This window comes from Mauremys reevesii, linkage group 2 (genome assembly GCF_016161935.1).
Source record: "Mauremys reevesii isolate NIE-2019 linkage group 2, ASM1616193v1, whole genome shotgun sequence".
NCBI classification, from domain to species: domain Eukaryota; kingdom Metazoa; phylum Chordata; order Testudines; family Geoemydidae; genus Mauremys; species Mauremys reevesii.
This window is the reverse complement of record NC_052624.1, coordinates 285,005,608-285,026,010: the sequence shown is the minus strand read 5'-3', so window position 1 is coordinate 285,026,010 and position 20,403 is coordinate 285,005,608. Positions and strand designations below refer to the sequence as shown.

The 20,403-nt window shown below is 62.7% G+C and overlaps 3 protein-coding genes across 4 annotated transcripts in view; 1 reads left to right on the top strand and 2 right to left on the bottom strand.

Annotated features, from left to right (window-relative positions):
• Positions 1–414: 414 nt before the first annotated feature.
• Positions 415–7,032, bottom strand: LOC120397345 (forkhead box protein H1-like). The gene is made up of 3 exons (XM_039523037.1): positions 6,556–7,032; positions 2,976–3,080; positions 415–2,577 (listed from the first exon to the last, which is right to left on the bottom strand). Exons 1-3 carry the CDS (start codon positions 7,030–7,032, stop codon positions 1,474–1,476), a joined length of 1,686 nt encoding a protein of 561 aa, XP_039378971.1. The 3' UTR covers positions 415–1,473.
• Positions 5,979–20,403, top strand: part of PPP1R16A (protein phosphatase 1 regulatory subunit 16A) — an 86,376-nt gene continuing 71,951 nt past the window's right edge. Inside the window, exons 1-2 of the mRNA XM_039523442.1 lie at positions 5,979–6,615; positions 20,100–20,237. The gene's annotated coding sequence lies outside the window, so the exon portion shown is untranslated. The remainder of the gene's footprint in view (positions 6,616–20,099; positions 20,238–20,403) is intronic.
• LOC120397500 lies at positions 13,486–17,951 on the bottom strand. Of its 2 annotated transcripts, none has more exons than XM_039523439.1 (3): positions 17,613–17,951; positions 15,504–16,672; positions 13,486–14,187 (listed from the first exon to the last, which is right to left on the bottom strand). In XM_039523439.1, the coding sequence occupies exons 1-3, from the start codon at positions 17,833–17,835 to the stop codon at positions 13,660–13,662; spliced, it is 1,920 nt and encodes a 639-aa protein (XP_039379373.1). In that variant the 5' UTR covers positions 17,836–17,951; the 3' UTR covers positions 13,486–13,659. The 2 variants fall into 2 exon arrangements, with proteins under 2 accessions (XP_039379373.1, XP_039379374.1); XM_039523440.1 differs by having other exon boundaries at positions 13,486–14,133.

The following is a 20,403-nucleotide window of genomic DNA, read 5'->3' as shown; positions in this document are numbered from 1 at the left end:
CCATGCGACGCTGTGGCCAAACGGGCTAATGGGACCCCGGGAGGTACACATTGTAAGCTTGAGTAAGAGCAGAGGTTATTTTCCCTCTGCATGTGGCACTGGTGCGACCGCTGCTGGAGTCCTGGGTCCAGTTCTGGTGCCCACACTACAAGGATATTGATAAATTGGAGAGGGGCAGAGAAGAGGCCAGAGAATGACGGAAGGGTTAGAAAACCTGCCTATGGAGAATAGACTCCGGGAGCACAATCTATTTACCTTAACAAAGAGCAGGTGGAGGGGTGACCTGATCGGCCTCGGAGTACCTGCGCGGGGAACAAATCTTTAGTAACAGGCTCTTTGATCGAGCAGAGGAAGGTTTAAACACGATCCAGTGGCCGGAGGTTGAAGCTGGACAGATTCAGGCTGGAAGTAATATGAGGTGTAACGTTTTTAATGGTGAGTGTCATTAACCACTGGAACAATTTCCCCAGGGTCCTGGGGGATTCTCCATCACTGGCAATTTTTAAATCAAGATTGGTTTTTTCCCCAACAGCTCTACTCTAGGAATGGTTTGGGGGCAGGACTCTGGCTTGTGTCACACAGGCGGTCACACGGGATGGTCACACTGGTCCCGTCTCGCCTTGGTGGTAACTGTGCCTTGCGAGTAGCCCGTGGCTGTGTTGCCCGCGTCCTGGTGAAGCAGATGTCAGATGCCTGGTGGGCTGCATGGGGGAGGGCGCCCCAGCATTGCAGAAAGTCACGAAGCTGCCCCCGTCTGAGAGCTGCGTCTCTGTCTGCAGATTCCAGGGTGAACAGAAACCCCCCGGAGGCAGGCCCAGCCTTCGTGCTGTCACGTGGCCGGATGGTTTGTCCTGCTAGGAATCCAGATCTGCGTTCAGATTTCCATGTCCCCCAGCTCTGCCCAGGTGGAGCCGGCTGAAGCTGGGTGCCTGGATTAGGCCCTTCCCAGGAGCCACTGGACTGGAGCCGCCGCTGTCCCCCGGAGCATGGGCACATATGTGCAGACGGGATGTGTGGTGGTGTGCCTGGCTCGGAGAAGGGGGAGCAGAGAGAGTCCTGCAGGAACTCCCCCCATCCCAGCCGGAGAGACCCAATGGCAGCAGTCCAGGTAGGTAAGTAAAGGCAGCGGAGATGGTTCCCCGCTGGGTAAGGACCAGAGTCGATGGCATCCGTGTCTTCCTCCTGCAGAGCAGAACAGCCCGTCGGGATGCCCTGCTTGCTGCCAGCGGGCTCCGTGGGAGGAGGGGTGCCCCCACCCCGACACTCAGTGCTGCATGAGCATTGCATGCTGGGATTTGTAGTCTCTAGGGTCCGGACGGTTGCACACCCACACACAGCTCTGCCTGCTGGTTCTGGTTTCGAGGGGCGCCGTTGGGCCTGCAGGGATCTGTCTATCCATGCAGCTGGCGCAGGCTCCTGAAGAGACAGGGCTGTCGAGAGGCCACGGGGCTGCCCCCCCCCCGCTGGGGCCCGTCACAGGGAGTCGTAGCGGGTCAGGGCCATGCTGCCGGGCACGGGGCCCTGGCTGTACAGTGCTGGGTGCACGATGTCCCCTGGATGGCTCACCCACACGTCATACACGCTCTTGTTGGGGGGCATGCCCTGCACCGTGTGGTCCAGGTCCACCGAGAGGCCGGGCACTTGTGGGCCCTGCTGCCTGGGGGCCACCGAGGGGCCCGGCCTCAGGTCCCAGTACACCGGGCTGACGTAGCTGGGGGGTCTGTAGCTGTAGTAAGGCAGGCCCGGCACGGAGGGGAAGGCGAAGAACGGGGGGCCGCTTGGAGGAGCCACAACGTTGGGGGCCACGCACTTGGTGTAGGAGGTGGGGAGCTGCTCCCAGCATGGCCCGGGGACCAGCGTGGGCGACGGAGCCGGGGTGCAACCTCCAGAGCCGTCGGAGTCCGAGCTGGAACTGCTGCTCTCGCGGGCGGCCAGTAGCCGGGGGCGCTTGGCCGGGGCGCGGGGGCCTCGCGCCTGCTTCGACCGCCGGCTGCCGGGGTCCTTCTCGTCGGACGACAAGGAGCTGAGGGTGGAGATGCTGCTGCTGGAGGAGGAGAAAGACCGCGGCCCAGCCAGAGTGCCCGGGGGTCGCCAGGGCAGCGACGGGGGCCCGGAGGAGACGCGGAAGATGGGGACTGGGCCCCACAGGTCCATGCTGATGGGAAGAGAGTCTCCCGCTGGCTGGCTGGGCGGGGGCTGTATGGGCTGGGGCTGGCCCCCGGCCTCCCGGGGCTTCCCGGACAGACCCACCTCCTGGAAGTCACTGAGGAGGGAGTCGATGGTGAAGGAGCTGCTCGGCCTTGCCGCCTCGCCGAGCTGGTAGCCGCTCTCCTCGTTGTCGGAGTTGGAGTTGGTGTTGGTGGAGGGGGCCCTGGGGCCCTGCGGCGGGCGCTGGGGCCCCTGGCAGCCGTAGGGCCAGCCGTGCAGGATGAAGGGGGCCAGGTCGCTGGCGAAGGAGGCCGCCTCCTGCCGGGAGATGGCCGTGTTCTGCAGCTTCAGGGCGTCCGGAGGGATCTGGCTCACGTCCACCGTCCAGAAATTCCCTTTGGCCTTGGGCTTCGTGGGATCCTTCAGCAGCTGTCGGGGAGAGAGCGAGACGGGCTCAGTGCAGGGATCGGCCTCAGGGGAGCCATGGTGCAATCCTGAGCGTGGGGAGGCCCCAACCCCAACCCCAGGAGTTTGGGAAGTTGGGACAGAGCTTCTCTGTGTGTCAGGCCCGACCGATTCACACCTCAGAGCCTAGCGCCCCCACCAGGCTGACCCTGCCCCCCACTGCCTCATCCTTAGCCCTGGGCTCTCCCCCAGCCCCATCAGCCCTGTCCTGGGGCCTGACAGTCCATCACCGACACCCCCAAACTGGCTCCTTACTCCCCAGCCCCCATCCCATCCCCCTACTCTGGGACCCAGCCCCCCCAACACATCGTATCTCCAGAGGCCGTTCTCTCCCCCAGCCCTGCCCCATCCCCCGCACTCACCTTGGCGAAGCAGCGGTTGGAGGACAGGTTGTGGCGGATGGAGTCCTTCCAGCCCTGGTAGCCCGCCGTGAAGAAGGGGAAGAGGGCGCCGATCTCCTGGATGATCTGAAACCAGAGAGAGGCGATGAGAGCCCCTGGCCATGGGCGGAGTGAGACGGCTCCGTTCAACGTGCCTCAGGCTGTCCCAGCCTGGACTGCAGGGCTGCTGGCTTTGGTGCCACCTCACGGGGACCCGCGTGGGACGCAGCACTTGTGCCACACAGGGAACAGGGAGCCAGGTGGGCACCTCAGATTGCAGTGGCACAAATTGGGGAGGCTCCTGTCTCCTCCCTCCTGGGGCCTTGTGCGCAACTCACTGAGTGCTGGGGGCTGTGTCTGGCACTCGGCTGGCTCAGAGTCCTAGATTCAAAGGCCAGAAGGGACCAGTGTGACCATCCAGGCTGACCCCCTGTGCAGCACGGGCCAGAGCCCTGCCCCATGTTGTTCCCAGAGCAGAGCTGTTAGAAACGCAGCCCGTTATTCAATGTGTGCTCCCCAGTAGGTACTGGGAGCAAGCCACCCCTTAACCTTCTCTTTGGTAAGCTAAATAGATCGAGCTCCTAGAATGTATCCCTACAAGGCAGGTTTTCTAATCGTGGAATCACTCCCATATCTCCTCTCTGACCCCTCTCCAATTTATCCCCATCCTTCTTGAACTGTGGCACCGGAACTGGGCCCCGGACCCCAGCAACACTTGCACCAGGGCCACATACAGGTGAAATCACCTCTCTGCTCCCCCTCGAGATCTCCCCGTTTCTGAGTCCAAGGATCCCATTCGTTCTTTTGGCCACAGTGTCGCACTGGGAGCTCACATTCTGCTGATTATCCACCATCACCCCCACAACATTAGGTTTCTTCCAGTCTTCTGGAACCTCCCCATTGTACCAAGATTTATTGAAAATCAACATTAATGGTCAAGCCAGTTCTTTTAAAACTCTTGGATGTAAGTTATCCAGACCAGCTGATTTAAAAATATCTAACATTAGTAGCTGCTGTTTATCATCCTCCTGAGAGACTAATGGAATGGCTAATGATGAGTTCCCATCATCTAGGTTTTTTTCCCCAAATACAGAACAAATATTTATGGAACTCTTCTGCCTTTTCTGCATTATGATTAATAATTCTATTTTTCCAGCTAGTACTGGACCAATACTATTGTGAGGATTCTTTTAATTCCTAATATACTTCAAAAACTACTCCTTATTGTTCTTAACTCTGCCGGCCTTAGATGCCTTCTTGTGTTCCTTTGCCTCCCTTATCAATTTTCTACAATTCCTAACCTCTTATTTATATTCATTACTATCAACTTCCCCTTTCTTCCATTTGTTATACATTATTTTTTAATTTTGTATAGCTGCCTTCACTTCCCCTCTGAACCAGGTCAGTGTTTTAACCAATACAGTCTTCCTTGATTATGGCTTTTTTGGTCGTCTAACAAAGTGTTCTTAAACAATTCCCAGTTATCATTCAGAGTTTTCTTGTGTCGTCTTTCACACCTGTGCAAAGCAGGCTGGTGACACTCAATTTCTCCCCCTCCCCACTCCCCAGCACAGGTGAGACTGATGGTACAAGGTGCCAGGCAGGGAGTTGTCAGGCTCCTGGTGGTCATGGACTGGAGCAGATTGCAGCTGCCTGCATCTTTTAAGGAGGCACTGCAGCCTGTCAGGAAGCAAGGCTGGGGCACAGGGCATGGTGCAGAGAGGAGGGTTTAATCCCTTTGAGGATAGCCAGTGTGTTGGTCCTGTCTGGCTCCTGCTGGATTGTGACTGTGGCCATTGGGTGGCGTGTGGATGAGACCCGAATGTGGAGAGGTGCATCCCGTTCCAAGCAGGCCAGGGGATACGCTGTGCAGCCACCCCCATAACCAGCACTAACTAGCCCTCAGCAGGGGCCAAGGACTGAACAGGCCTTGGAGAGGGAGCTCCCTTTCCCACAAGGTGGTAACGGCTGGTGCTGGGGCACCCCCAGGTCTGTTCTGCCCCTGGGTGCACACCTGTCCCCAGGGCCTCCTCTCTAACCCGCCCTTCTGTGTGAGCTCAGCTCGCCCGCCTGCTCCCAGGGAACCTGCGGCACCGGGAGCGGAGGTTACGTGGGAGCAGGGCCGGTAATGCCCATCTCCCGTCCCTGCCCTGGCACAGGGCCTGAGCTGCACGAGCACAGAAGCCCCTGCAGCCCCCGGGAACCTGGGCGGGGGGCTGGGATTACTCAGCGCGGCAGGCTGCTGGGGACTCCCTGATGCCTCCTGCTGGCTTCCAGGGCAGAGACTGGCCCGAACAGCACCCCAGGGCCAGGCCTCTCGCTGGCAGCAGCCCCCAAACCCATAGAGCCCACACTGGGCTCCAGGGAGAGTCTCCCCCGGCTCCTCCCTGCCCTTCCAGGGGAGCTGGGAGCCACCCCCCCCATGCTGTCCTGATAACCTCCTCCCCGCAGCACCTGCCCCCAGATCTCAAAGCCCCCAGCCCCCACTATTAACCCTTGCAGCTCCCACAGGGCTATGGGGCCCATGGGGCAGGGCAGCTGGGCACCAAGCAGTGAAGAGGGCCCAGCAGAGCTGAGCATGTGGGTCCAATCTGGTCCCTAACCCCGCCCGATGCAGAGCTGATCTGGGTGCAGCTGATTGGCTGACTCGTCCAGGCCCCGCCCCCTCCCAGGTTGCCCCAGCACCGCTAGCTGGGGGCAAAGACCCACGTGGGGGGGAGAGGGTCCCTTAGGGTGAGTGGAGTGGGGTCTAGTGGCTAGAGCAGAGCACTTTGGAACCAGGCATCTGGGTTCTGTTCCCACTGGCTGGGGGACCTCGGACCGGCCCGAGCCTCAGTTTCCCCAGGCGGTGATAGTGACCGGCTTTGCGCTCCGTGTTTGTGACGTGCTCTGAGCTTCTGGGCTTTAAACAGCCGCTGGCTGCCGGCAGCTCGGCCCAGGCAGCGCTGAAGCCATTGTGACCCCTTAGCCCCTGGCCTGGGGGTCGGGCGAGCTCTGCATCCCAACGTGCTAATCCCCCCGTGTCTGTGCAAACTCCCAGGTCACCTGACCCCCGAGGAATCCTCCTCCCCGCTGCTCCTAATCTCCTTCCCCGGCCGACCCCTGACCCGCGGCTTATTTACACCATATACAGTAGGCGCGGGGCTGAATGGAGCCAAACCCTCCCCCCACGGGGGGCTGTCGCCTGCCCCCCTCCCCGATCGTGCCCACCGCGGCCCCAGAGCAGGGCTGCGGGCCCGGGGGAGGGGCAGTGCCCCGGCATCCCCCTCGCCCCCCATTGATCCTGGGGCTACCCCAGAGCCGTGCAAGGCGGGGGGGGGGGGGGCAGGCCCTGTACCAACGGGAGCTCAGCCCCCCCGCACCCGGCTCTGGGCTGCCCGGCTCTCGAGGGGCGCCGGGGGGACGGGGGACCGGAGCAGGGGGCCTGGGAGATGCGCATGGCCTGGGAGACGCAGGAGTCAGAGTAGACGGCCCCATAGTCCCCCCCCCACCCCCAGCCGATGGGACCGGACACCACAGGGGAAATCAAGGCAGGACTCCTGGGTCCCTGCCCTGCCCGTACCTGGGACAGCTTCAGCTTCCTGCCGGGCGAGGCCTGGATCACCAGGGCGATCATGGCCAGGTAGGTGTAGGGCGGCTTGCGGTGCCGGCTGTAGCGCTTCTTCTTCCCCGTCCTGCCCGGGTCCCGGGGCTCCTCGCCCGGCCCCGCTCCATCCCCAGCGCCGGGGCCTCCCCTCTCCCGGGCACAGCCCTGGGGCGCGTCCCCCGGGGGGCTCGGGCAGCCCCCCGCCTCCGCGCCGCTCTGCCCGGGGGCTGCCTGCCCCGACGGCCGGGACATGGCCCGGGCGCTGCTGCTCCGGGGCGCGGCCCCGCTGAAGGTGAAGGGCAGCCCCGGGCCAGGAGGGGCTGGGGGCGGGCTCAGGTAGGAGGCAGCCGCTGTCCCGCTCCAGCTCAAGCCTTTATCGTGCTGATGCGCATCCCTGCCCCGAGTGGGGAGCCAGACCGCTGGCACCAGGGGGCGGGCCGCCCCGCCGGCCATTAGCAGCTTTCTGTTAGGCTGGGTGCCTGGGAGGAGGAGAGACCCCGGGCTCAGCCCCAGCTGGGGGCCTCGCAGCCCCCCTACTGGACCCCACTAGCCCGCAGGGGCCAGGCCCTCGGGGGGCTCTGGCAGGCCATGGTAGAGCTGAGTCCGAAACATCTGCCAGGCCCCCCCGGCTGGGCCAATGCCTCACGCCCATGGGCACCGGGCCTGGGGAAGACCTGAGCAAGGGGCTCAGGATCTGGCCCCTTCTCCCCTCCCCCCGGGCCCAGGGCAGGGTCACTCCCCACACTGGACCTGCAGGGCTGGGGCCTGAGCAGCCCCCGACTCCCATCCACAGGGGAGGCTTTGCCCCCCAGCGCCCCTAGCAAAGGCCCGGGCAAGGGGCCCCGTCAGCAGCAGATTGTGCTGCCGTGTGAGTGGATTGATGTGGAGATGCGAGGCCCCGGCTATGCAGCAGCTGTGGATTCTCAGGGTGGGTTTCCAGCTGAGTTTGCCAGGTCGGGGCCCTACAACTCTCTGGGACTTGCCTGGGTGACAGCGAGCGACTGTGGGCCAGGAGGGTGGGGCACCCACCACCAGCCCCAGACCTGGCACAGGAACGGCCCAACAAGCGTCTCCGGCCTGGCTGGGAGGCCTCCGAGGAACCTCCAGCCTGCTGCCGGGTGTGGCACCGGGGACTCAGGACGGGACGCTCCCCACTCGTGGGCCTTGCTTTCCCGGGCTGGCTGTGACAGGGCGGGTTACCTCTGTCCGGGCAGAGTCCCGGAGTCCTGCCCTGGGGCTGGGCCATATAACCAGGAAAAGTCGAGGCTAGACCTGATGTGAGGGGATGTTGTGCCTGCTGCCGAGGGTGCCCAGATGTCCCCATTTTATGGAGACCTTCCCAATATTCGGGGCTGTGTCTTATATAGGTGCCAGTTCCCCCCCACCCGCCCATCCTGAATTTTCACACATGCCGTCTGGCCAGGCTCTCGGGTTACGTCTACGCTGCAATTTGCAGCCCAATCCCTGCAAGCCCGAGTCAGTGGCCCCAGCCTCTGAGACTTGGTGCCACAGGCTTTTCACTGCGGTGTGGAGGTACCCGCAGAGCCCTGGCTGTGCTGCCTGGAGGCTCGGTTCCTCTGAGGTCAGCTAAGCAACTCCTTCCCTGACCACCGCGGTACCTAGGGAAACATGCACCCTAGGACATAAAGGAACCCAGGAGTTCTGGGGCCCAGGGGTGGTTTGGAGGCCTCTTAAAGGCCTGTTAGTTTGGGGCTGGCCTCTCCCTTCTCAGCTCCCGGACAGGGGATGAGGCAGTTTCTAGCATTCCTGCAGCGTAGCTGGTCAGGGCAAACCCTAGGCTGCCCCCGCTAACACCTGTGGCAATCGCAAACTGCCGTGTCAAGGTTTCCTGGTGGAGAGATGGTGCCGTCCCATGGTACAGGAAGCAGCCCACGCGAGGATGGTGCCTGGGGGTAAGACAACCCGGATTTTCCTAGTGCGGCTGCACAGTCAGTGCTGGCCCCAGTGACCCAGTGCGGTACCAGGAGGGGGTGCTCTCCTCAGCAGTCAGTGCTGACCTCAGTGTGCTGCTAGGGGGCGCTGTGGTGTGGGGAGCAGGGCTGGGGCACTGTGGTGTGGGGATTGGAGGCTCAATAGGGGGCGCTGTGGTGCAGGGAGCAGGGCGGGGGCTCAGCAGGGGGCACTGTGGTGCGGGGAGCTGGGCGGGGGCTCAGTAGGGGGCACTGTGGTGCAGGGCGGGGGCTCAGCAGGGGGCGCTGTGGTGCAGGGAGCGGGGCAGGGGCTCAGTAGGGGCACTGTGGTGCGGGAGCAGGCGGAGGCTCAGTAGGGGCACTGTGGTGCAGGGAGCAGGGCTGGGGCTCACTAGGGGGCGCTGTGATGCAAGGAGCGGGGCAGGGGCTCAGCAGGGGGCGCTGTGGTGTGGGGAGCTGGGCGGGGGCTCAGCAGGGGGCGCTGTGGTGTGGGGAGCTGGGTGGGGGCTCAGTAGGGGGCGCTGTGGTGCGGGGAGCAGGGCGGAGGCTCAGTAGGGGGCGCTGTGGTGCGGGGAGCAGGGCGGTGGCTCAGTAGGGGGCGCTGTGGTGCGGGGAGCAGGGCGGAGGCTCAGCAGGGGGCGCTGTGGTGTGGGGAGCTGGCCAGGGGCTCAGCAGGGGGCGCAGTGGTGTGGGGAGCTGGGCAGGGGCTCAGTAGGGGCGCTGTGGTGTGGGAGCTGGGCGGGGGCTCAGGGGGGCGCAGTGGTGCAGGGGCTCAGCAGTGGTGTGGGGACCTGGGTGGGGGCTCAGTAGGGGGCGCTGTGGTGTGGGGAGCTGTGCAGGGGCTCAGCAGGGGGCACCGTGGTGTGGGGAGCTGGGCAGGGGCACTGTTGGGGGCGCTGTGGTGCCGGGCCGGGGCAGGGGCTCAGCAGGGGGCGCTGTGGTGCGGGGAGCTGGGAGGGGCTCAGGGGCGCAGTGGTGTGGGGAGCTGGGCAGGGGCTCTGTGGGGGGCGCTGTGGTGCAGGGAGCTGGGCAGGGGCTCAGCAGGGGTCGCTGTGGTGTGGGGAGCTGGGCAGGGGCTCAGTAGGGGGCGCTGTGGTGCGGGGAGCTGTGCAGGGGCTCAGCAGGGGGCGCTGTGGTGCAGGGAGGGGCGGGGGCTCAGCAGGGGGCGCTGTGGTGCAGGGAGCAGGGTGGGGGCTCAGCAGGGGGCGCTGTGGTGCAGGGAGCAGGGTGGGGGCTCAGCAGGGGGCGCTGTGGTGCGGGGAGCTGTGTGGGGGCTCAGCAGGGGGCGCTGGGGTGGGGGGAGCTGTGTGGGGCTCAGCAGGGGCGCTGTGGTGTGGGAGCTGTGCAGGGGCTCAGCAGGGGCGCTGTGGTGCAAGGAGCAGGGTAGGGGCTCAGCAGGGGCGCTGTGGTGTGGGGACCTGGGTGGGGGCTCAGTAGGGGTGCTGTGGTGCAGGGAGGAGGGTGGGGGCTCAGTGGGGGGCGCTGTGGTGCTGGGAGCGGAGCAGGGGCTCAGTAGGGGGCGCTGTGGTGCGGGGAGCTGTGTGGGGGCTCAGCAGGGGGCGCTGTGGTGTGGGGAGCTGTGCAGGGGCTCAGCAGGGGGCGCTGTGGTTCAGGGAGCAGGGTGGGGGCTCAGCAGGGGGCGCTGTGGTGCAGGGAGGAGGGTGGGGGCTCAGTGGGGGGCGCTGTGGTGCGGGGAGCTGTGCAGGGGCTCAGCAAGGGGCGCTGTCCCTGGCAGCCGGTGCCGATCCCAGTGTCCTAGTGCCTTAGTGGTGCGATGCTCTAAGCCCCCGCAGGCCATGGAGCAGGGCTCCTGGCGGGTTCGTGCCCTGCTGCTGGCTCTGAACAGCTAGGGGAGAAGCGGGGGCTCCTCACGCCCCGGCCGTCTCCGGGGTTTCCCGCTGGCTGTTCCCAGCTGGCAGCAGCCCTCCGGTCCCTGGCTGCTCGCGTCGCTGTTTGTTTCAGGGCCTCCGAATTCTTTAATGTTGCTGATCAGCAGCAGTGCAGAGCCCTCCACTGGCATGTGGCCATCACTTGTAACCACCCAGCTCCTTCTGACGGTGCCAGTGACACGACTGACACGCGCCGGCCCGGCCGGCCGCACACGGTGCTCTCACGGGACGGGGGGCTCTGCCTGGGTGTCACTTCCCCCTCTGTAACCTGTCTGGAATGATCTGTCCCCACCCGGAGGGCTAGGGGTGGGTTTGGGATGAATCCAGCCTGGGGCGTAGGGTGCTTTGGGTGCCTCCACCCAGAGGAGGGTGGAGATCGGCACTGGTAAATCAGAACACCGGAGCCCCTTTGGTCCCAGACATGGAGCCTTATGGGCTGGCATGTGTCATGTTCCCAATATCTGCCTAGGGACATGCACAGATTTCCCCCCCCCCCCCCCGTTCGCCCCCCAGGCTTTCCCACTGCTAAGGAATTTGGCTGGGGTGGGAGCTGACTCCCTGTGGCTGGCAGTATGCCTGGTGCTGTGCCAGGGCTGGCTGTGGGGAGCTCATGGGGCGGGATGCGCTGGGGGGCTGAGGAGGGAGGAGCTGGGTGGGGGCTGGCCCAGGAGCCGAGGTTGGGGGCTGGGAGATGGCAGGGTGAGCTGGCCAGGGCAGGGCGAGGAAACACCCACGCTTTTCACATTGTGACCCCGAGCCCCCCAAACCTGTGCTGCTGGGGGTGAACCTCAGCTGGTGGGACGGGCACAGCTCCGAGGGGGCTGGTTTGCACCCGCTGGGGTATGGCTGGAACATGCACCGGTTCCCCTGGGCCCAGGGGGTCGTAGGCACTTGCTGGCTGGCCGGCCGGCGGCTCTGACCCAGCTCCCCCCACTCCATGTCCCCTGCCTGCCACCTCTGTCGTGCCCCCAGTGCCGCTACGAGCCTCGGCCTGTCTGGGGCGCTCTCCAGTCTGGCCGCCAGGCTCCCAGCCCAGCCCTCGGGCAGCGAGTGCCCGTCCCAGTGCCCGGGAGATCTCGCCTCCAGCCTAAATCCACTGTCATCAAATTCCTCCCCTCCCCGGCTCTCCCCATCCCCCCATGGCACCCAGGGTGCAGGCCTGTGCTCCCCATTTCGGGCTGCTCCCCCTTGCCCTTTTGACCCCAGAGCTGGGATTGGTGCATTTGCCACCTCCCCTGCGGGGCTGCTCCCCCCCAGAGGTGTCTGCGTCCATCTCCCTGCCGCCAGGCCAGGCCGGAGCTCCCTTTGTTGGGCTGGTGATTGAGCTCAGCGGGGCCTCCCCAGCCCCATTGTTGTGCGAGATCAGGGGGATGGGGCAGGAGCTGGGACAGGCTTGTTGATGTGGCCGCTTGACTAGGCCAGCGCCAGGCCGGCCCATCGCCCTGGGGAGGAGGGATGTGGATTTCCCTCGGCGGTGTCCCTCCGCCCTGGCTCCATGCCCTGGGCTGGGGTAGGGGGTGGAGCAGCACCAGCCGCAGGCAGGCCCAGAGCAGAGAGGGTCTGGGCAGGCTTCACAACCAGCTCTGCGGGTGCCCCTCAATCCCGACCTGCAGCCCCCCAGGTAGCCCAGCCCCAGGGTCCCCACCCCCAGCTCTGACGATGCCCCTCAATCCCGACCTGCAGCCCCCCAGGTAGCCCAGCCCCGGGCTCCCCCCCAGCTCTGACGATGCCCCTCAATCCCAACCGGCAGCTCCTGCCGCTGTCCCAGCCCGGGGCTCCCCCCCAGCTCTGACGATGCCCCTCAATCCCAACCTGCAGCTCCTGCCACTGTCCCAGCCCTGGGCTCCCCCCACCCCCCACGCTCTGCTGGCTCCCCGCAATCCTGACCCGCAGCCCCCACTACTGCTCCGAGCCTGCCCCCCCACAGCAGGGTGGGGAGAAGTGAGGGAGGTTTTTAAAAAGGGGAAAATTAAAACAGCAGGAGCAGAGGGGGAGGTGGAGGTGGGGGCAGTCTCTGAGTCTTCAGAGAAGCCGGCAGAGTGCAAACCTGGGCCTGGGGGTGGGGCTCATCTCTGTGTGTGTGTGGGGGGGGGTTTGTGGGGAGCGTGTGCGTGGCTGTGTCGGGGGTGAGGGCAGTGGGAGAGTCTGTTGCCAATTCTTACATCTGGCGTTTTCTTAAAGGCCCAGCTCCTGGAGTCAGGGGAGCGGGTGAGATGCGCAGCTTCCCTTGCCAAATAAAAGGAAGGGCCCAGCTCCCCCCGGTTTGGGGGAACAGCTGGAAACCGGGACCTCGGAGGCCCAGTGACCAGGAGGCAAGTGGAGACCCAGCCCGGATTAGTATGAAAATCACAGGGTCTCGAGCCAAGCGTGTCATTGTGGAGGTGGAGGTGGGGGGTGATGTGATTTTTGACCACAGGTGTGAGCAATACTGTGTGTGTGTGTGTGTGTTGGTCCGTCAGTGCACAGGCGTGGCCAGGTGTTGGGGGGCCGTTTCCGTGGCTGCAGGGCCCTTGCTCTGGGGATGGGGGTGCACGCCAGAGCCCAGGGCGCTGCTCCTTTCAGGGTGCCCCTGGCTCCCGTCCCATGCGTCAGCCTCCTTAAGGACACACACAGCGACCTCTAGTGGTGCAATGATGTATTGGTCTCTGTTTTCCTCCGGCCTAGGGGCAGCGTGAGGCCAGCCAGTGACTGGCCCTTTCCCCCCAGTGGGGAGAGCTGGGCTGAGCCAAGGGGTGCTGCCACCTCTGGGGGGGCTCCTGCACCATCTTGGAAAGCATCCCGTGGCACACACCCCCGAGCAGGCCAGCCGACTGCCGTCACGCACGCTGCCCCGGCTGGCGGAGCCTGTGGCCCCGATTCCCCCTGCCCGGCTCGTCCTCCGCTGATAGACACGTCACTCAGACACTGGGGTTCTCCGTAGCCCCCGCCCTCCCGGGGGGACCCGTCCCAGGCTACTGGCCCCAGCCAGGGGTCTCTCCCAGCTCCAGTAGCTCTGAGCTCCTCCCAGGCCCCCCAGGCTGGTGCCCCCCTCGTTCCACAGCTCCCCCCTTCTCCTTCCCCGGTTGCTCAGACAGAGGGTACCTGGGCTGTCATGCTGGGCCCTGCTTTTTATCTGGTGCCCTGCAGCCCAGCTCGGATGAGCACAGGTGGTCTGTGCTGTGGCACCAGGCTCCCAGTACGTAGGTGCTGCCTTCCCCGCTCCTGAGCGGCCCTGGGGCTGCAGGCTCCCCCCGGCTGAGCTGCAGGCAGATCACGAGGGGCTAGTGATGGCCTTTGAGTTTCTCCACCAAGCTTGTCTTCTTCTTCATGGCGTCTCCCTTTCGCCGGGAGCCCTGGGGCCTCCCCTCAGTCACGGCCTCGGGCCGGGGCGCCTCTCGCCGGCGCTCCCTGGAATGGGATCGGGGTGGCCTGGAACCGCTCTGAGGCTGCTGAGCCAGCCTGGCCCCTCTGTGCTCCTTTGCCGCCACTGCCCTGGCTCTTCTGTCCAGCTCCCTCTGCCGGGCAGCCTGGAACAGCTTCTCCTGTGCTGCTGCCTTGGCCTCTCTGCGGGATCGTCTCTCGAAGGCCTCCACTATCCTCTGGACACGGCTCTCGGCCTGCAGCTTGGCAGATGCATCCTCTGCAGCAGAGCAGGCGCCAGGCCAAGACTCGCTGGCGTGGCCTCCCCTCCGCCAGCCTGGTTCACAGCCCAGGCCACGTCTCTGGCGCTCACAGAAGAGGTAGGAGCACGTGCCCTGCGGGACGGTCGCTGCGTTCAGCTCCTGGTGGCCAAGGCTCCTTGCCACAGGCTAAGGCAGAGAGAGGGGGTCACGCAGTGCAGTGAGTGGGCATTGCTGGGCTCCCGCCCCAAGGGCATCAGGTGCTGGGGGAGGGGATCACTCCAGTTGCCAGCAACAGGCTCATTGCCATTCAGGAGCCAACCAGTGGTCCATCTAATCTGGGGTTGTACCCCCGCCCCTCTCTGGATCAGGACAAACCATGGTCCATCTCGTCTGCCCCTTCCCCCCCGGAATGGGACAGACCACGATCCATCTCATCTGCCCCTCCTGGACCGGACAGACCATGGTCCATCTCATCTGCCCCTCCTGGACCGGACAGACCATGGTCCATCTCATCTGCCCCTTCCCCCCTGGAATGGGACAGACCATGGTCCATCTCATCTGCCCCCTCTGGACCGGACAGACCACAGTCCATCTCCCTCCCAGACCAGGACAGACTATATCCCATATCACCTGCCCTTTCCCACCCCCCCCAGACCACAACAGTCCATGGTCCAATGGTCCATCCCATCTCCCCCTCCCCCCCGGACCAGGACAGACCATGGTCCATCTCATCTGGGGGCCCCTCTGGACCAGGACAGACCACGGTCCATCCTACCCCCTGCCATAGCTGGACAGCCCAATAGCTCATCAACCCTGGGATCCTGTCTCCCATGCCAGATGCTCTGTGCAAGCTGAACATTTGCCAGGTACATCTAACTGCAACACTGCCATGGAAGGACATGTCTTCTTGATCCCCAGCTGGTGATCTGCCCTGGAGCCTGAGGCCTGATATCTCTTGTGCCCACTGGCTCAGCCACAGGAATGACTAATCCTTTTCCCAACCCCAGAAATCGGAGCAGGATGGAGAGACCTAGCACCCTCGTTCCTTGCCAGTGAGCCCGGCTTGCTAGCCTGGCTCCCGTTCCACCTCTGGCTGAGTGTTGGGACACAGACGGGCAGCGGTGTCTGGTGCCAGTTCCCACCCCCTCATCCCTGAAAATCCCCCGCTCTCCTGTGGGGGGCGCTGTGCCTGGCTTGCCAAACCCCTGTGCACCGGCCAAGGGGATTCGCTCCGAGGGGGAAGCCCAGCACATCTGGAGATGGGCAGCACTGATGGAAGCGCTCAGAGGCTGGTCCCTCCAGAGTCTCCAGGCCTTTGTCTCCAGGCTGGTTTTCAATGGCCCAGGCAATGGGGCTCGAGGCTGCTCCCCACACGTAGCCCCTCCGTTCTGCCGTGCCGGCTACTGCAGATCAGAAGTATTGCACTGCGCAGGGGCCTCCATCTCCCCCTTCCCTCGCTGTTCAGCCTCCAAACCATCCCTCTGCCCCCAGCCCCTCCTCACCTGGCGGTGCGGGGGGCTTCCTGCTTCCGATTTCCCTCTCCTGCTGCCCCGGGCTGCTCTGGGCTCCGCAGGCTGTTTGAGGCTCCCTGGGTCTCTGTCCCACTCCAGCCTCCTCCAGGTCCCACCCTCTTTCTGATCCAAGTTCCTGCAGCTATCACAGACATAGAACCGGCTTGGGGCCCTGTGGGTCTCTGGCCCCGGACAAAGCGAAGGCTCCTCGGCCGGGAATTGCTCCAGCCATTTCTGGACCTCGGAGAGCCTCTGCCGGAGCTGCCTCTGCGAGGGTGCTGCTGACCTCGCCCTCCTGCTGGGGGCGCTCTCCTCTTCCCGTGGGGCCCAGCTGTTCTGGTAGGCGGCCTCCTCCCCAGGCCAGGCCTGCAGGCTCTGGTTAAACCGCTGGCAGGCCAGACAGCTCTGGAGATGAGCAATCACGCAGTGCGGGAGTATTCGGGGCGGCCCGCCTGCCTCCAGGCAAGGTCTGCTGCACCCCCTCCCCTCTTCCCACCCCGGCCCTGCTGCCGTCCCGTCCCCTGGCGGGAACGGCCCATGGCTCCGATCGCAGGCGGCGGGGTCGGGGGCGGCTCCAGAACTGGGCAGCCGCTGGAGGCCTCCTCCGCTGTCTCTCCTCCTGTTCCTCTGTCTGGTGTGACTCTGTCTGTGCCTCCCACCCTGGTCCTGGCGGGACAAACTGCCCTGCTGGGCTCCTTTCTGATGCACCATCTGCCCCTCTCTGCCGGTGCCGCTGTGGGCCCGGCTCCTGCTGGCAGCCTCCGGCCCTGGCTCCTCACCCAGGAGCTCCTCGTTCTCGTAGGCACTGGAGTCACCCCTGGCAGGGCAGGGCGGCACGGGGGCCTCTTCGCAAGCTTTGAGCTTCTCGTAGAAGAAAGTGTCGAGCTTCTCGGCAGCGTTGCACTCAAACACAGAGGCCCTCTCGATGCCCGTGCCCGCGGAGGAGTGCAGGTAGACGCTGGGGTATGGCCGCAGCAGGGGAGCCCCGGTGCCTGGCCCTGTGCTCCGTTGGGTGGTCTCCCGAGAGCTCCGGAGGTGGCTGTCTTCAGCAGGGGGTGGGTGCTGGTGCCCCCTGTTCTCGTAGGATAGGGCAGGGGGTGCGCCTGGCTTCCCCGTGCCAGGCTGGGTCAGCTCACAGCCACGGATGGAGTTTGACAGATCTGAAACAATCCCAGAAAGGAGAGTAAAATCCATAACAAGCACGGCAGGGTGATTGTCCTCTGCCCTCCTCTAGCGCCTTCCCTGGGAGGGGAAACTGAGGCCTGCCCCAGGCTGTGACACGCTCAGCTTGAGCTGGGCAGGGCTCCTAATTCCCAGCCTCCTGCTCCTACCATTGGCCTGAACTCCTGCAACCCCAAGCACATTGCGCGGACGGGCTGTTCCCACAGGGGTCTGGCCAGCAGGGCTCGCATTCGCTGCTGGTGCAGTCGGGTTCTGTTTCCTGGTCCTGCCATCACTGTGTGCGTGTGTGCGTGTGTGTACACAACATGAGCTTTCTCCCCCTTCCCCACACGCATTCCTGTGTGTGACAACGTGATCTTTCTCTCTCCCCCGCCCCCAGGACATCACACTCTGTGTGTGTGTGTGTACGCGCATGAGTGTACAACAGGATCTCTCCCCCTCCCCCATGGACATTAGTGTGTATGTGTGTAACTCCCCCCCACCCCGGACATCACACTTTGACTGACATGGTTGAATTTGTAGTAGAAATGGGACTAAAGGTTCCCATTGGGTTGGATCACAGACTCACGCTGTGGTAGGGACTGTTCCCAGGTTGTTACTGTATCCCACACCGGTGACCCCTGGAGCTGAAAGCGAGTAGAGCGGGGTAATGGGTCTCCTTGGGGCACACGGCAGCATCCACGTCTGTTTGGCTGGTGGTCAGTTTCCCTTCCTCACGCCTGCACGGACATCACTCCCCCTCGGTGCCCCAGGCTGTTTCCCAGGTGCAGCAGCAAGGCTGAGGCTGAAGGGCAGCAGGCAGGAGCGTGCCCAGGAGAAGGGAGAGGTGCTCTCGGCCCATCCACACTCCCCACGGGCAGGCAGAACCCCTGTGCTTATTGTCAAAGGTCTTTTCCCAGCGTTCTCCCCGGTCCTTACCGGAGATGATGGAAGCAATGGAGAACTCAGAGCCGGCCCCATGGCCTTCCTCTGACCAAAAGCCTCTCTCGGTGGCGTCATTTATACAGTCCGGGTCGGTCTCCCAATCATCGGCTTCATCTTCACAGGAAGGAAGGAGCCCAGACCTGTCTATTCTTCCGTGGTGCCCTCCTCCCCTGCAGGCGTGAGGGGATGCGCCCCACGCTGGCCCAGCCTGGGCCATGTCTGGGGGCTGGGCCAGATCTCTCTGACGGTGCTTGTGGAAAGGCGGAGGCCTGCTGGCCCGGAGACCCTGTGTTACGGGATGTCTCCGGGGCCCACCAGCTCCGTGGGCTGTGAAGTCTCCCCATTGTGATGTCAGCAGAATGCCCCCATGCTCGCATGGTTCCCCCTTCCTTCCGAGAATCCGCCTGCAAAGCATGCTGGGTGCTGAGGGGTGCCGCTGAGCACCAGCTGCCTTACCTAAAGGTGATGGGAGCTGGGAGACTTCAGCACCTCAGGGAATTTGGCTCAGGAAGGCTTAGCAGAGTCAGGCCTGCTCAGCGGCTGGGTGGGAGACCACCAGAAAAACCAAGGGGGCTGAAGGAATTAACAGCTGCTCTCCTGAGTCAGTGCTGAGCCCGGTGTCCTAGCATGGTGGAGTGAGCTGGTGCTGGACTGCAGGGGAGGGTGTGGATGATTTTGGGGGGGAGGCTCCATCACCTTGCAGTCAGTACTGACCCCAATGCCCCAGCACAGTGCTTAGGGGTGCTGTGCGGCAGGGAACGGCCTACGTGGCTCAGTAGGAGGCGCTCTCCCCAGTGAATTTGCACTGATCCTAGTGCCCCAGCGTGTGGCTGGTGGTGGTTCACTATGGAATTCCTGTTGGTACAACACTTTGAACATGTGAATTGCTGTCAGTGTTAATAAATAAGGAGAGGTGAGGCCAAATTCCAACTCAGGTGATCTCATTCTAGCTCTCCCGAGGTTTGCAGCCAGTGTCATGGGTCTACCCTCACTTGAAGCTGGGGGGTTTCAAAGTGAGGACCAGCATGTCTTCCCCACCCCAAAATCCTAGGGTAGGTCTCCTTCAGGCTGCCACCACTCGGTCAATTACGTGGGCCGAGACACCCCTATATTCCCCCTCCCACTCCCCTTTCCAGAGATGTTCCCTGGGGAAATTCAGATCCACTCATCGGAGGGAAACCTCCCCCCCTCTCTCTCTCCTAGCCACTGGAAAGAGATACCTGATTCAACTGTTTGAATCAAACCCAGGAGGAACTCTCTCCCCCCTCCCTTCTCTGCCCGGAGATAAGCCTGTCTCACCACCGAGAGAGTGTCTTTGCCCCTCCCCCTATCCACAGTAGAAGGGATTTAATCAAGTCTTTATAGAAAGAATTTATTAAAAGAAAAACAAGAAAATACAGAATCTCTATGAGCCCAAGCTGGACACTCATAGGGTATAACCTTGCTAAATTCTGGAGAGAATCCTCTCTCTTTCTCAGTACAACAAAACAGCAGAATTAAGAATAATCAATAACAAACACACAGAATTGCAAGCATAGGATTATTAGGTGAGGACACAAAGTATCTTTCTAATACTCACTATCTTGACTAGAAGAAATTAGTTCAGAAAGGTGGAAACTTGTAGACTTGATTAAAACATCTGGACTCTTGTAACTCCAGACGGCTAAAGACCAAGACCCCCCCCCAAACAGAGGGAAAAGTTCCCTCCTAGGAGTTTCAAATTCTCTTCCCTGATTGGTCCTCAGGTCAGGTGCCCACCAGGTACTATGCTTTAACCCTTTACTAACTATTCATGACAGCCAGGATGTGGGATTCCTCATTCTGTGTCCTGAGCTGCTGGGGAGCGTTACTGGGTGCTGGCCAACAGTCTGTGCATAAAGAGAAGGGAGAAGCAATGTGGAAACACCTCTACCTGGCCAGGTGTAACACAAAGGAGACAGTGTGTGTGTGTGTGTTTCTGGGGGGTGTAATTCTCCATCGAGAACAAGTCTGAAACTGAAGCAGGAAAATATGTATCGGTGAGGATCTTTCGGGCAGGGGAGAGAGCAGGCAGGGAGGATGTGGAGAGCCCATCCTTGGGCGCGGGGTCATTCAAGGCTGGAGTGGATGGGGAACATTGCAGCTGTGCAGGGGAGAGCAGCACCAGGCTCCATTTGCAGACAATGCAAAGACTCCTCTGGATTGCACTGGGTGTTGGAACCAGCCCTCGCAACCCCTAGAGGTGCTCTCCAAGCTGAGCATAAGACTAGCAATAAGCAGACTTAAGCCTCAGCTGGAAGGCAGGATCTGTGATGCAGAGACTCCAGGAGAAGCTGGGCTTTCGCTACATCTGTGCTGCCTTTTCGGAGCTAGAATTGGAAACTGCCTCGGGGAGACACATCTGGAAGACTCGGCTATTCCCCGAGTCGCAGCTAGGTTCGTGGGACCATAAAGAGAACGAACAGCTGCTACACCTCCTGGCTATTCACTTGTGTGTTTCAGATCTGAAGACCCTCCATGGCTGGAGTCATACAGTGCAGAGAACTATTGATGTCATTCTCCGACCACCTAATATGCAAAACCCAGAACTGCTGCTCTTTGGCACGTTTACTGCGTAGGAAGTTGTGCTGAAAGACACTGGTGGGTCCTCGGGGCTCTATGGAGTTTGTTTGCTAATGGGTTTTACAAAGCCCTGTTCATAGAAACGCTCGCAGGAAATTAAGGGGTGAAATCGATGGCAGCAGCTCTTTTGGTTTGGACTGAACCTTCCCCTGGAGCTATCACAACAGCCATGGTCCCACCCATC

What these genes read in the sequence shown, in the direction of transcription:
- LOC120397345 (XM_039523037.1), bottom strand. Translation starts at nt 7,032, where the DNA reads ATGGCCGGCGGGGCGGCCCGCCCCCTGGTGCCAGCGGTCTGGCTCCCC. An exon ending in GGAAGCTGAAGCTGTCCCAG is followed by an intron (nt 3,081 to 6,555) that starts GTACGGGCAGGG and finishes CTCTGGTTTCAG; the next exon opens with ATCATCCAGGAGATCGGCGC. An exon ending in CCAACCGCTGCTTCGCCAAG is followed by an intron (nt 2,578 to 2,975) that starts GTGAGTGCGGGG and finishes TCTCCCCGACAG; the next exon opens with CTGCTGAAGGATCCCACGAA.
- LOC120397500 (XM_039523439.1), bottom strand. Translation starts at nt 17,835, where the DNA reads ATGGCCCAGGCTGGGCCAGCGTGGGGCGCATCCCCTCACGCCTGCAGG. An exon ending in CATTGCTTCCATCATCTCCG is followed by an intron (nt 16,673 to 17,612) that starts GTAAGGACCGGG and finishes GGATTGTTTCAG; the next exon opens with ATCTGTCAAACTCCATCCGT. An exon ending in GAAGCCCCCCGCACCGCCAG is followed by an intron (nt 14,188 to 15,503) that starts GTGAGGAGGGGC and finishes TCTCTGCCTTAG; the next exon opens with CCTGTGGCAAGGAGCCTTGG.